This window comes from Paramormyrops kingsleyae, chromosome 18, assembly GCF_048594095.1.
Source record: "Paramormyrops kingsleyae isolate MSU_618 chromosome 18, PKINGS_0.4, whole genome shotgun sequence".
Classification (NCBI taxonomy): Eukaryota; Metazoa; Chordata; class Actinopteri; order Osteoglossiformes; family Mormyridae; genus Paramormyrops; species Paramormyrops kingsleyae.
In genome coordinates, this window is record NC_132814.1 from 6,194,881 (window position 1) to 6,209,896 (window position 15,016).

Below are 15,016 nucleotides of genomic sequence, written 5' to 3' on the forward strand. Positions count from 1 at the left end.
AGCAGCATCAAATAGGATTTCGCCGAAGTATTATTGAAACTGTTCACTTCGCTCACCTCTCCAGCCAATCAGCAGAGACTGGCTACAGTACGGCTGAAGCCTGGTCCAGAAGCATAGTGGAGAAGGCAGCGTGATCCAAGACAGGATGCCAATCTATGGCAGGACACACAGTCACACATTACGGGAATTTAGAGATTCCGGATCCTTTATTAAAGCACTGTTAGGATTTTTAGTCATTGAAAGACTCCAGAATGTAAATCATATCACACGATTGCAGAACAAACTTTATCTAGCACATCTGAAAAACACAGACGGAGATACTCTGCTTCTAAAGACGTAGGTCAGGGTTCCGCAATTCTGGTCCTGGAGGGCTGGTCTGTGACACATTTTGCAGATTTCCTTGTTCAGACACACCCACTAAACCTGGAATTGGCTGGTGAACCGAATAAGGTGTGTTTGAGCAGGGAATTCTGCAGACTGGCCCTCCAGGACTGGAACTGGGGAACCCTGATCTAGGTGGGTAGAGAGACATCTGGCAGTTTGATAGACAGAGCTACCAGCTGTCAAGGCAATCATTTGATTGAGCTGCTCTTTGGCCTAGATGCTCTTTGGCCTAGATGCTCTTTTTGCCTTATGCAAAAATCAGCAATGCAGCCTTTGGTTCCTGGTCAGGGCTACAAGATTCAAGCATTTAAAAATGTTCAGTTTCAATGAAATGGAATCAAACACGCAAGAGACGCTAATGGCACTTTTCCCACTGGCATCCAAGAACCGACCCATACTGCAGAGACTAATCGCAGTACAGTTCCAGCTCAACTGCAGAAGGCTCGACTCGGGAAAAGCAGGGTTTGGAGAGCAACAGCGACATGGATTTGTGAAACTGAAGAGACGCATATACACACTCTCCACACGGTGTACTTCACGATTTATTGTGTTGTAATTTTCAGTAGCACACCTGTGAGAATCACCGTGTTACCCAAGTATCAAACACTAGCAGAATTAATATCAGTTGGCATCAATGTGCAACATGAAGCCATTCCATTCAGCTGTCCTAAAGTACTTTAAGTAGGAAGCCAGACATATTCAGAGGTTCAGGAATGCAGTGTAGTTTACAATATATGCTATTCTACTAAGCAATACATTCACTGGTGGCAGTGAAAAGCACTACATTTTAAATTGCATTTTCAGTTGCACATCAATCAACATGAACCTAATCAGAGCATTAGCTCAGGTGACGTTGTTAGCCAAAAGCTAGGTAGCCCAAGCACACATACACAGGTCTTGCATGTGGCTATCAAGAATTAAACCTGCAAGCCCATGTTCCACCATATCAGGTAAAACTCGGAATTAAGGACATAGCTAAAGAAATAACACTCCCCTCTAGTGGTCAGAATGAGGTACATCAAATAAGACAAAACCCACAGCCTTTCTAAGAAGACCCCCAAGCCTTTAACTTCATGCCATTTTGAAGGGGTAACCCAGGTCCCTCTGCCCCCCCCCCCACAAATACAACCAATGGGAAGTCATCCAGTCCTTTATTGCAGCAAGTCCAAAATTACAGGAAATCCAGTAGAAGAACGGAGGGCCCAACTACTGAAAAAGGCAATGGCAGATAAACATGAAACCTAAAATTTAACCAGGGGCTGCACTAACTTGGATCTGGCCCTGAATACGACTTATAGGACTACAAATTCAAGCTGCCCAATGCATACGTATTGTAACAGGAAACCAATCCACTTATACAGAGGCAGAGCAAACCCTGCTGGCAATAGCCTCCATCAACAGGCTATAAGGGCTTGAAGTTCTGGGACGAATTGATAATCTAAACAGGAGAATGAGGTAAAAACATTATAGTTGGCATATAAAAAAAAAACAAAAAAAAAAAAACACAGAAAATCATTTTCTGTCCTTCACAGTCTGTCTCCATTTCCACAGGTCCTGAATGATCTGAAAGTCAGTTGCAAGGTTAGTTAGTTGGTCAGTTGTAAGACAACCCAACAAAAACGAGACTCACACAGCACAAGCCAGAGACAGAAACACACCTTAGGGTCGGTCACACGCAGCCCGTTCTTCAGGAAGTTCTCAAACTTGGCCTCAACATTGGGCAGCTTCACCCCCTGTGCAAATGAAAATGAGTCACCATCAAAGGGCCATCAAGCCCCACGCACGCCCTACACCAAGGGCAACCTGCTCAAGCCTGATCGACACCTCAGGCATTAATGCCACAGCACACAGACCAGACGGACCACTAACCTTCTCCACACTGGTCATCATCTTGGTCTTGAGTTCTTCCATCGACAGGGAGACTTTAGGGGTCTTGGGAGTCTGTGCTTTTTTGTCACCCCTTGCATCAGGTGTTTTTGCCTGGGGGGGGGGGGGGAAGGGAACGGAACCGTTTATAAATTAAGTGCTGCTTTTACATCCTGCCTGGCCAGGCCAGTGTGCACATGCAAATAGAGAAAATAGCAGCCACTATTTCACATCAAGCCTTCAGTGTTTGGGACGGGGGCAGACCTTGGCATTAGGCTTCCCCGCAGGCGTGCTAGGAGTCTTTCCATTCTGAGCAGGGGGCTGGGCCTTGGCAGGGGTCTTCTTGGGCTGGACAAGAGGGGTCAGTATTGTCGTCAACAACCACATGAGACTGTCCACTCCCTAGCTTGCTCATATCAAAGCAGAGAATCAGCCTCCGCCAGGTCACATCCATTCCCCACTGCACTAGTGAGCACCTCTGGTTCACTTCACTACACTACACTGTATTACACCTAGTCTATCTGCTCCATGGTATATTGTATGTACAGATCTGGCCATTAAAAATGCGCCTATTTTCACGCGGCAGCCTGCAATTCGGCACGCGTGATCACGGGTCTCCCTGCAAGCGCTTTTTCAGATTTTTTTAAAACGTTGTTGCGCTTCATATAATATCCACCAGGTGGTGCAAGGAACAACATTCTGTAGCCAAACACCATGGCCAGCTCTAGGGGGCGTTGGTCACAAATACCATTGTTAACAATAGTTTAATGATTCCATCTTCCCTGAAAGTATGGTTCGAACGGACATTCACAAATAGCATTGCAAACTTACGTGGTTGGAACTACAGCTCTCGACCTGTGGTTATAATCATAGTTTCTCATTAGTACGATGTTGAATTGCTAAAAAATTATGCTCTTGGGTGCAACAAACAAGCTAACATGCTGTACAATCTACCTGTACTGTATATCAGGAGTGGGGAACCTGTTTTCCTATCAAGGGCCATTTACACTTTATTGAACTAAATTATTGAACATAGATGAAAACAGATATCACTAACCTCTTTCTTTTTTAAACAATGCAGTTAGTCCCTTTTGCTGGCCAAGCATGGCTGAAGCTCAATCGGTGGCAAGGCCACTTAACTTGTCAAATGGTACAGTAATTCAAATTTGTTCATTGCCAAAACAACTTGCTCAAACAAATCATCACCTTTGGTATGGCAAGTATGTCTGTTGTTTCACCGCAGGCCAGAGAGAAAAGTGGATTTTTCCCGGTGTCATTGTTTCTCGCGCCATATCGGTAATTCATTCTGTATGTAATGGCAAGGTGTTTATAATTTCGTTTCTTTTTTAAGTTAATTTAGAAAGAAAAAAAAAAAAGTTTGGAGCATTTTTTTCGTTAAACGTAAGCTTGTTGTTTCTTAAAGTAAAGTAAAGACCAAGCGGCAGACAGTGAGTTGACCTACTCTGTTTCAATTTGCCTTCTCAAATCACAAATTGGCTAAAATAAAATCTATAGAGGTAAAATAATAGATATAAATGTGCGCTATTAGGTGCATATCCAATCATTTGTGCGGAGTGAAAGGTAAAACACGTTTTTCGGACATGAAGACGCAAGCGCGATCAGAAATTCATTATAAATTTCAACATTTTAAAGCAACATCAAATGAAGATATGCATGTTTGAGAGGCAGCTCATCTTTTTCATACCATATATACAATTTTAGATACACTTGATTTGATTGATTTGGGTAGAGAGGAGAAATATAAACTAGTTTAGGAGTGTTAATTTATTTTATGTATTATCATCATCATCATCATTATTATTAATAGTAGTAGTACAGTCGAACTTCGTCACAACATACCTCAGGGGACATTAAGAATTTGTACGTTATAACCAAGTCCCTCAAAATGAATGATAGAACACAAAATGTATATAAAAAAAAACATTTATAAAAACACCCCTCAAGTTGACACTATGACATACAGCTTGTGTAGTTTGAAGAATATAATTCCTATTCTAAATAGGAACTATATTCTTCAAATTGTGTTATCAGTTACTCATAGACAGCCGACATAAGCCGGCAGTGGATTTTGCGTTATCGTTCAAATCGCCTTACTGTAACCTAATGTCAAACCGAAATTATACACCTGTATATGATTCAATTGGCTGAAATAAATCGATACCATGACACCATGCAAAACCATGAAAAAACGGGGGCTGCATGCAAGGAGTCCGGCCGGCGTGGAATGCTTCGTGAGGATAGGTTCATACAGTTAGGTGTCGCTAAGCGATGTAGATGGCCGGCAACAGCCGATTCTGAATTGTGCGCGCGCTCGGAAGATGAGGCTGTATGTTGTAACGAAGGTCAGCTTGCCTATTTTCCTCTGAAAATCCTATTGGGTCGCGGGGGGTCCGGAGCCTATCCCGGAAGCAACGGGCACGAGGTAGGGAACAACCCTGGACAGGGGGCCAGCCCATCACAGGGCACACTCACACACCATTCACTCATACACGCACACCTAAGGGCAATTTAGTATCCCCAATTAGCCTCAGCATATCACAGAGACTCGAACCCGGGTCCCAGAGGTGTGAGGCAACAGTGCTAACCACTATATCCTAATATTGAAAATAATTTAGACAAAAACAGAAGGCTCACTTTTCAAAACAATGAAGTTTTTAGTATATGACTGACAACGAATACAACTGTTAAGTATCAAAAGTGCTCCAGTGAGTTCTGCAAGTTTTTTTTCTTTTTTCTTAAAAAAGTGGAAAAGTTGTTCTTCTATTTCGGAGAAGTTCGTTAAGTCTGTCTCTTATCAGCTTCCAGTCACGAACTGCGGGGTTGAATCTCCGACCAACAGCATCTGAAAGTGCTTGACGAAGGTTGTTGGGTAGTGCATTTTTCCCCCTGGAGCCGTCAAAGTTAACAGAACCTGCCCAGTTCTGATAAAGGTTGAGAGGAATTAACCTTTTAAACAAAAGAACAGCGAAACGATCTGCCCTTGGTTTCCCGTCTGGTCCTGTTGAGTCCAGATACAGTTTATTCTCTGCCTCTACTGAAACATGATTTAAAAGTACATCTGGAAGGATTACCCCCTGCATGAGAGATCGGCGATTATGATGAGAACGGGAGGTGTTTCTTGGTGTTTCAGGCAAACTCAAATGGAATGATGTCGTCACGGAAGGAGGAGAAAATGCTGAATAATCTTGATTCGGCGAATTTTCACTATGGAGCATCGAATTCGTCACCACTGGGTTGTTGGTTAATCCTACAGATGCTGAGCCCGCTAACGAATGATCTGGACTGGTTTTTAGGTTGAGAGTCCGGACAGCTAATAGTGTAGAGGCTGCAGAAGGAACACCAAAATCAGCATTACCCAGGAGCGCTGACAGCGAATGGTCTTCGTGAGCAGACTGAGGAGATGACCACATCTTAAAAGACTGTTGGTAGTCCATTTGAGTACCCACAGACATTGAAGGAACAACGGATGGATCTGTGGATGTGGATTGATCTGCTGTCAGAGGATGAGTTCTCTCACTGAAATGTGCCTCCAAAAAACCAATCCTTGCCTCTAAATTCAGAAGCCGCCTTGTGAATTCTGATATCTGTTCCTTGGAAACAGTGACTGCAGCAGGACATCTACGTTCAATTAGAGTAGCCTGCAGGTGGCAACATTAAAATTAGTTGTGAATATGATGTCCACACCGCAGACAGGTATATGAAGTTACACTGCACATGACGCTGCTTGCCTAATAATAAATTAGCAAATACTAGAGCTGGACGATAAATCGATTTAATCGATCAATTCGAATTTACAGTTCAGGACGACGTGTTTTCATGAAAATGAAACGTTTTTGAACTATGTGCCATATGATAAGAATCGGGCACGATGGAAGGCGATAGCAAATGCTGTCGCGATGCATAATGCAAAAGACATGGTGCCCATACATACTGTGGAAAAACTGGGATTCATTAACATGCAAAAAGTTTTAGACCCGAAGTACGTGCCTCATTTTTCTTAACACTGGCAATTTTTCAAAAGCTTTCTTTTGCACTATGTCAAGCCCAATGGCATAAAGTATTTACTGAATACCAAGCTGACATGATAAAATTGTGTTTTTTTCTATTATTACAATATTACTTATTACTTTTCTTTATAAGTTTGAGGGAGTATTGTGTTGTTGCCAGTTTGAAAATAAGCTATAGAGAAAGCTTTCTAAAAGTTTTTACAAGTTACTAAAAATGTTTACAATGGCGTGGTCTGCCATCTCACTTACAAGCATCTTTTATGGCTTGTCAGATTGCAACTTTAACCCTAAAGTAGAAAAAGCTAAATAAAGTTAAAACTTGTTTTGAACCATTTTTGTCATCTGTAGTTTGATTTTGAGTAGGGGAACGGAAAATCGATTAAAATCGGAAACTGGATTTTTTGGGGAAAAAGTCGGAGATTTTATTTCTAGGCCATATCGCACAGCTCTAGCAAATACCCACCGATGTCTTTTTTACATGCCGGGTAGTCCCCGTTTTATTTTTGGTCTGTGGGCTCTGCTTATTCTCTTTGCCAGAATTCTATTGAAACAATATGCATGATGGTTAGCACACAGCTGAACGTACAAAAAAATTTAAGGAAGCGTTAGGCAAAAAACATCGTAAATTATAGCCTACATACCTTTCGCTTGCTGCTCCAAGTGTAAGCGCTCTTCTTTGAATAAAATGCTGTAGCCTGAATTTCTTTCTCACACAGTTAATACAAATGCATGCAGTGACAATTTGATAGGTCTATTTTATCAGTTGCTCACTCGCATTTAAAAGACAGTAAAACGGCATGGGTGGCACTAGGGAGGAGCTATCAGGTGCTATATAGGGTGAAATGTTTATGAATAGCAGAATGGGGGTGGGGGGGCTGAATGCTGTCTGTTGCCTTGTAATCAACATATTATTGGAGACTCTTTGGGGGGGGGGGATTCCGACTGTCTAGCATTCAGTTTCATTTCGGATTCAGCATTCAAATGCATGCCAGGGAAAAGGGGAAAGCTTTCCTCACACGCTCCACCAACAGTATGACGCACCCTCTTTTCACAGAACATTAGTGTCCACACCCTTGACACACTGTACGGATAAATACAGTCCATCCACATGTAAAGTCATCTAACAATGACTTTACATGTGCATTCCCAAGACATCAGGGTGATGAGGTCTGCTGGAAGTTCTACTCAAGAAATATCCCGACATCTGAAATCCATTGGGGTACACGCTACATTGAGCACTATCAGAAGACATTACAAAGAACGAGCATCACACAAACGTAATCCTCGCAAAATAACCGAGTAAGTTACCCACTGCATGACGCGAACACAAACACTAGCCTAAATACTGGCTAATGCTAAGTGGTGGTTATGCATAAACTGTCAAATGTTTAACTATTTTCTGTTTTGCCCTTGATTTTAGGGACATTGTCATATCCATATCACTCATCAGAATGATGAACTGGTGTCATGTTCCGTGAAAAAACAGCTATGGCGTGACAGCGGAGTGGAAATAAGCGAGCGATCCATTCGGAGGATAAGGCAAAAGCTTAGGTGGAAGTATGGGAAAACTCAACATTGTCCCATGATCAGAGACAAAAATAAAGAGTCACGTCTCCAACATGCCCACAAATGGATTGCTGAGAAGGAGTAATTTCACAATGTCATTTTCACTGATGAAACAGTGGCTTTGGACCGCTTTGCCACCATGTCATTTCGTAAGAGTGGGAGACATGTGTCTAAACCAAAGCCAAAGCACCCGCTAAAAGTTCATGTTTGGGGAGCAATATCCAGACTGGGTCCGGGACCGATTGCAATATTCGAAGGCATAATGGACCGGTCTTTCTTTGAAAATGCTAATGTAACAGAAACTGCTGCCCCATACATTAGGGAAAACTTCGGAGCACGTCACTGTTTTTTCCAGGACAATGACCCGAAGCACACTGCTGCAGGCAGACTCATTGCTGAAGAGGGTATAAACTGGGTTAAGACTCCCGCCGAATCCCCCGACATGAATCCCATGGAAATGGTGTGGCATGCTCTGAAAGATTATATTCGAAAGGTAGCAAAACCAACTACAAAGTCTGACTTAATTGCTGCCATAAATAAATTCTGGTTCGAGGAACTTACAGCAATGGCATGCAACAAGTACATAAACAGATTGTTTAAAGTTCTTCCGGCTGTGGTGGAGCGTCAGGGTGGACATACTGGAATGTAACAATGTCTAAAGTTGTTTAAAAATGTCTAAGCATTGGCAAAACTAAAATGAAAATATACTGTACATTTCTGATCACTTGAATAAATATTTTTGGCATTGTTGTTGTTGAGAATCTGCCGTTATCAAAAACATAAAATAATGATAAAAATAATAAAAACAACGTGTCCCGTTGTAAAGTTGTTGCCGTATTGTGTACAAAGATGTAGCAATATGAGATCCTAATAGTCTATTTTGAGAATAAAGGCATAGCATTATGTGCGTTTGAGTAGCATATTGAAACAAAAATCTAAGAAAAAAATAGAGAAAACGGTGGTCGATGCTGGTGTATGACGATTGAGATCGCAATGGCCTTCAGAAGTTAAATTAAAAAGTGCAGAGCATTGTAATTGTATGTTGGCCTATTCTTGTGATTCATAAAATATTACTGCGCAACTAACAAGTAACAGCGCAGATATTCCTTGCTTTTTGGACTTTGCACCCTAGCAATACCTTATGGCTTTCACAACCCTTCAAATTACAAGATCTAACCTCACAAATGTTAATGAGAGGGGGTCGTTCCTGTCACTTTTAAACGTGCCAATTCACCTTTCACCTTCCCCCACCCTATGAATAAAGGAGAGAAGAGCAGGCTTGGCTCTGGGGGGGTTAAAATGTTATTCAAGATATTTTAAATTAATTTTGGTCAAAAATACTACTTACAGGCCTAATCACAGTGAGGTGGTGCTCATGCTGAATGGCACAGACTGTATGGCTATTTAAATTGAGCAGTGCAACGTTTTATATGTTCCTTTAACTATATTTGATTTTGATAATGAACAGGTTGTCAAGTTAGCAAAATATATTGCGTGTACCGGAGCCTGCGTGATCACGGCATTTTTTAGCCTTCTATGAGAAGAGACGGTTACTCTAATTTATGGTCATACAGACAGAAGCTAAACATAATTCAAAACTGTAAAGTATTTCGCAAAATATATTTTTTTCTGTTTTATACCATTTCATTGATTGATTCGTTGTAAAATAATGCTTACATTGTCCTTGAAATAGGCTATAGGAATTAAAAGAATCCATAAAGGCTTGCTTTATGTTTATCAACCCGTGTTTTTTTTTCTTCATCTACAGAAAAAAAATAAACAATGTTTGATGGTTAAGCTCCAGCTTATAGCGAATGTTTTAATGGGTTTTCAGCTTTTAAAATGTATGTTTTCTAACAGGAAATAATACACCCCAACATACCCCTTATATTTAATGATAAAAAAATGCTCCAAACGTTTTTCTAAATTAACTAAAAAAAACTAAATTAGACTAAATATAATCACTTTGCCAATACATACAAAATTGAACTAAGGGGGAAAATTTTTTTGTCCCGTCAATTGCTTCGATATCACTGTCAGTCACCGCTCTTTCGAGAATGAACCCAGCATAAATATGCAGATTTAAGTAAATATATATATATATTTTTTCCGCTTATATATATATATATATATATATATATAGCGGAACAGATACCTACGAGATCAAATGCAGATATCGCGTTATTCACACTCACGTGCTGTGTTGCTGATAAACATGATATAGTTTCAGTTCTGTTGCTTTTATATGGAAATGAATACAATACACAAGACACTCAAATTGCCTTGTATCGTTTCCCATAGATTCCGCGCAGATTTGGCTCATCTCAAACGAGCCTTTTACTGTACAGTAGCTCGCGGTGATGTTCGCTGCCACTTCAGTTCAGTGCGTTACATGACTGCCCCCTACTGATCATGTCTTTCCTGTGTCAATGCATTTTCTGTTTACCGGGAAATACACCAGTGTCACACGAGATCACTTTCCTTCCCGCGCGCAATTTGGATGGCCAGATCTGTATAATACATGTATGCTATATTGTGTGTCATACCATATAATTTGGGCATATGAAGAGCTGTATATTGTTTAACAGTCGTCTTACATACCGTTTGCACTTGTGCTAAACTGACCCAAGGCTTCTACTCACTACTTCACTCGTTCTAGTGACGTGACAATAAGTGATTTGCTCTGATTTCGAAACCAGTCAGCCAGCCTCAGAACACTAACCTTAACCGGGAATTCCTCAGCTTCACTTTCCTCTTCCTCATCATCATCTTCATCATCGTCTTCATCATCGTCGTCGTCATCCTCATCACTAGAAGGAAGCAGGACTGGTTCACAGTTTGTTCCCCCAACCTTCAAACCATCCAGAGAAGTGCCCTACTAACAAGTCTACATGCCAAAAACAGGCAAAAGCATTTGCACGACTGCAAAAACATGTATAACAACTGAACATGCACTACAAGAGCAGACGTAAAGTAAAACCACTGCTTAAAGCTTGACTCTACCACTATAAAGATCTCGCTCATTTGCAGAAGAAAATGTCACTGGTTGCAGTAGCAGTCTAAACTCAAATTTCCACCTGCTGCGACAATCATATTACTCACTCATCTTCATCTTCCTCCACCTCCATCTTCATCTTTTTCTGTGAGGAAGGAAAGCGTTAAGCGTGGTGGTGACAAACATCAAGGGACAGGCATGTCACACACTGACCATAAAACCACGAAAGGGACAAACACCACACGACCTAACCTGAGTTTTAGGGGCTGTCGTGGGGGCCGGCCTCTTGGCAGTTTTAGCCACAAGCTCTTCCTCCTCCTCCTCATCATCATCATCGTCATCTTCAAACGATTGCTCTCCATCGGTCACTGGAGGGAAAGTAGGCAAATCAGTCACACCCGTTGCAAGTGACATTCAGAATTAGCCATTTGTGAAATTTGCAAAAACTTGCAAATATGAGAGGACTTACGGACAAGATGCTGGCCAGTTAAGTGGACAGGACCAGAGCCTGATTTGAGCCTGAACACAACTGGGGGAGCAATCTCAAATCCAGCAAGACTGACCTGCAACACATGAAGGCAAATTTTTTCACAAGTAAAGTGAAAGTGATTCAGTCAGTCCCACTGAGTCCAACAGTTCAGTTCTTTACAGAAACCTCATACATAGATTAAGAATCTAAATCTCAAAACATGCAACAGAAGAATCAAGGTCACCCCATATCCAAAAACATGTTCTTCTAATGGTTGACAAGTAAATAAATTCAAAAACAGTATACAAGGATGGTAGCTAGCAGGAAAGGGGCACTTGAGGGAGCGCAGACTTATTGAAAACACCATAACGGCCCTTAAGATATAGACAGCAACTCACACAAGGCAGGCACGAGGGCCTCACTGAGGCCAGCACTGTCTTCACTGTCTGGCCATTTGCGTCACAACCTTCAACCTCCACAACCTGCAGTTCATCCTTGGTAGTTGGGTCTACAGACACCTGTGGGAGGGATTTTACCGGTTATACCCACATGCTGCATCCTCACGTGCTTAACACTAGAATCCCAGAAACCTATGAAAAATCTCGGACGCACCTCTGGTGGAGCCCCCCCTCACTCCCCACCCCCTCATCAGCGCCAATCAACACCTATTGTTTTGCAAATGAAAGCGAGTTTCACGGTTTCAACCTCGGGTCTGCACAGAAACGTCTTTTTAACAGTGTGGTCTGAGGAATCGTAAAATACATGTATATTATAATCGTAAGTTGAAATACAATTGAATCCCCATTTCTCTTGATTCAGCAATTGCAATTTCAGTTTCCCGAAAGTATTTGAAAGAATAAATAAATGCATTTGGTTACTGTCTGTAACAATCGGTGTTAATCTCTTTTTCAGTTTTAAAGTTCGATCAGGGCTAAAAGACGTTTGTGCAGTTATGTATTGGATAATTCATGATGTACCTGTGAAACAGGATGGGCAGTTATTTGCACACAAAAGTGCTAATTATTAGAAACAAATTGCAGTCTAAATATATTACGGTACAATAAAAAACTTTTGCGTGTATGTTTCCGTATCTCATTCAAGCGGTTATATTTGATATAATAAATAGGTACAGTTTATGTCTGCAATAATTAATCTGTTTAGCCTAGTTTATTCAGTTGTAAAATGTAGAGCTAAAAGATAAATTGATTTACGTATATCGGTAAAAGGACCCTGACATGACATTAGCGCGGTATATGCTAATATGCAACGAAGTAAAAACGAAATATTGATTATTTGAGGGGTGGCAAAAATGTTATGCGCTGTAATGTGTGAAGTTCAACCTTTTGTTAGACTGCAAATTACTCTGGACTTGTGTGCATGAAACAGGATGTGCAGTTATGAGCACACAAAAGTGTGCCGGCAGCTTTTGTGGGGAGTAAGGGGGGGCTCCTCGTGAGGAGATCTTCATTTTTCCAGGAATTCTAGTGCTAATGCCTCCACGTGTTAATGCCTCCACGTGCGAACACAATGCAGGCAAAACTCACCGTCCGTAGAGACAACTGATGCTCAAACGCATCTTCCTCGGGGTTGAACACAACATCCTTTCCAGGTTTCAACTCACACCCTAGGATGAGACAGAATAGTTAGAGAAGCGCATTTTGTGGCCCAAGAGCCTTTCTGGCAATGATCACCTTCTGGCGAAAACGGGACGCGATGAACCACGTGGTGTTCGCGTTCATGTGGTGCGTCTTTGTGAACGTGACACGTTTCCGGCGCTTGTTACAACTACTCAATTCCCTCAATTACCAAAAAGTAAAGATTTACCCTTCGACTACAGAGCAAATCAACTGCACGATAGTCCAAGCTGTTAACTAATGTGCAAATGAAGGTGGTTGAAAAAATCCATGAACGTGACCAACAGGCCACAAAGACGGGGAAAATTGTAGGAACCTATGAAACGTACTATAATTACGAAAACATCGAACTAACGCGTATTTGGAATTAACAATAAATGAAAACTTAGGAAAACTGACGCCCGGAATGCTTATAAAAGGCCAATCCACGCCATCTTGGAGCCGCTAGATTCACACGTGTTCGCAGAAGATGCACAGCCGCTACACCAGTTGGCTACGGCTAAATTAAGTCAAATGTGCCTAATCGTACCAAGCTCCTTCAAAAAGTAAAGGGACGTATTCAGACAGTCGCTTCGCTAAATAAATCAACTTAGTATATAACAATAAAGGCGGCGTGGCTGAACCAGTAACCCAACTAGTGAAAGACGAACGCTTAACTCCACTTAATTGGTTCTTCGGCCTAACAACGTGAGTCTATAATACATCTTATGGTATTATCCCTACGATATTCTTACCATAGACAAAGCTCTGCTGCCCGAGTTGCTCCATGTCCATGCCGTTCATCCCCCAACAGACCACACGCTGAACTTTCAAAGGGAAACTACACGAATACCTCTCAACACACACACTAACTCGCTAATATGCAGGCACGACAGGAATACGAACGTGGTAAGATCGGTATCGCTTCCTTATCCAATCATATGATCCTCTGAGATCCACCTGACACAAATGGGCGTAATGACGTGTGTACGTCATTTGTGATTGGTTAGAAACGCCGCATACGAAGCAAAACGTGTACGCTTTCGCCATTTAAAAAGCGTGTAATCTTGACCAATTGGATCAAACTATATGATAAAAACGGGATATTCGTTAACACTCCTAATTCCCCCAGGTTTCTGCTGATTTTCCTTCACTCCTTCCGCTGTGATCTCGATTTATTGTTTCTCCCAATAATCCCCCAAATTTCCATATCCAAATTCATGATTTAGAGGCTCTTATCTCATCGGACTCTTATGATATTATAGCAGTAACTGAAACGTGGTTGAGTGAAAAGGATGGACAAGAATATAATATGGATGGTTACACGTTGTTCCGTATAGGTAAGAAGGGAGGTGGTGTTGCAGTATATATGTAAAGGAAAACTTGCAGGCAAGGGAGCTTACTGATATAAGTAAAAGTACGGAAGCTATATGGGTAAAATTAGATGTTAAAAACTCAAATAGCCTAATTGTCGGTGTTTGTTACAGAGCACCTAATGTAGCTGCCGAGGAAAGCAGATTGTTATACAGTGATATTAGGATTATGAGCAATAAAAATGATGTGGTAGTTATGGGTGATTTTAATCTACCGGGGATGCAGTGGGACATTGTTGCTGGCTCTTCTGAAAATGAACTTGAGATGGTGGAATTAGTACAGTATTGTTTTTTCACTCAATTTGTTAACACCCCTACCAGGGGAGATGCCATTCTTGATCTTGTTTTGTCTAATAACCAGGACAGGATTGGTAAATTAGACGTTTTAGAACCACTTGACAGTAGCGATCATAACATGGTTAAATTTGAGGTTAAGTTTAGTGCCCGAAGAGCAACGTCCAAATCAAAAATATATAATGTTAGGAAGGCTAACTTCAATTGTATGAGATTAAAACTAGAAACTGTGAACTGGATGGAGTTGAATAACAAAACTGTTGAAGAGGCATAGGAATTTTTTAAAAGCACATTATTGCAAGTGCAAGAGGACTACATACCTGTTTCCAGCAAGAATAAGTATAGGAAATTGCAATCTAGGTGGTTTACTAGGGAAATAAAGTATAAAGTAAGGAGGAAAAGGGCTTTGTTCCAGAAATGGAAAATAT

The 15,016-nt window shown here is 41.3% G+C and overlaps 1 protein-coding gene across 1 annotated transcript; it reads right to left on the reverse strand.

The window, feature by feature from the left end:
- Positions 1 to 1,518: 1,518 nt before the first annotated feature.
- npm1a (nucleophosmin 1a) lies at positions 1,519 to 13,843 on the reverse strand. The gene is made up of 11 exons (XM_023801907.2): positions 13,677 to 13,843; positions 12,853 to 12,932; positions 11,707 to 11,826; positions 11,309 to 11,402; positions 11,092 to 11,207; positions 10,947 to 10,984; positions 10,567 to 10,654; positions 2,515 to 2,598; positions 2,254 to 2,364; positions 2,043 to 2,117; positions 1,519 to 1,947 (listed from the first exon to the last, which is right to left on the reverse strand). Exons 1-11 carry the CDS (start codon positions 13,723 to 13,725, stop codon positions 1,897 to 1,899), a joined length of 906 nt encoding a protein of 301 aa, XP_023657675.1. The 5' UTR covers positions 13,726 to 13,843; the 3' UTR covers positions 1,519 to 1,896.
- Positions 13,844 to 15,016: the final 1,173 nt, after the last annotated feature.

Coding starts and splice junctions, on each gene's coding strand:
- npm1a (XM_023801907.2), bottom strand. CDS start 13,725: ATGAACGGCATGGACATGGAGCAACTCGGGCAGCAGAGCTTTGTCTAT. Junction 11,208..11,308: donor AACTGGCCAGCATCTTGTCC/GTAAGTCCTCTC, acceptor CTTTCCCTCCAG/TGACCGATGGAGAGCAATCG. Junction 10,655..10,946: donor GTGGAGGAAGATGAAGATGA/GTGAGTAATATG, acceptor GCTTCCTTCTAG/TGATGAGGATGACGACGACG.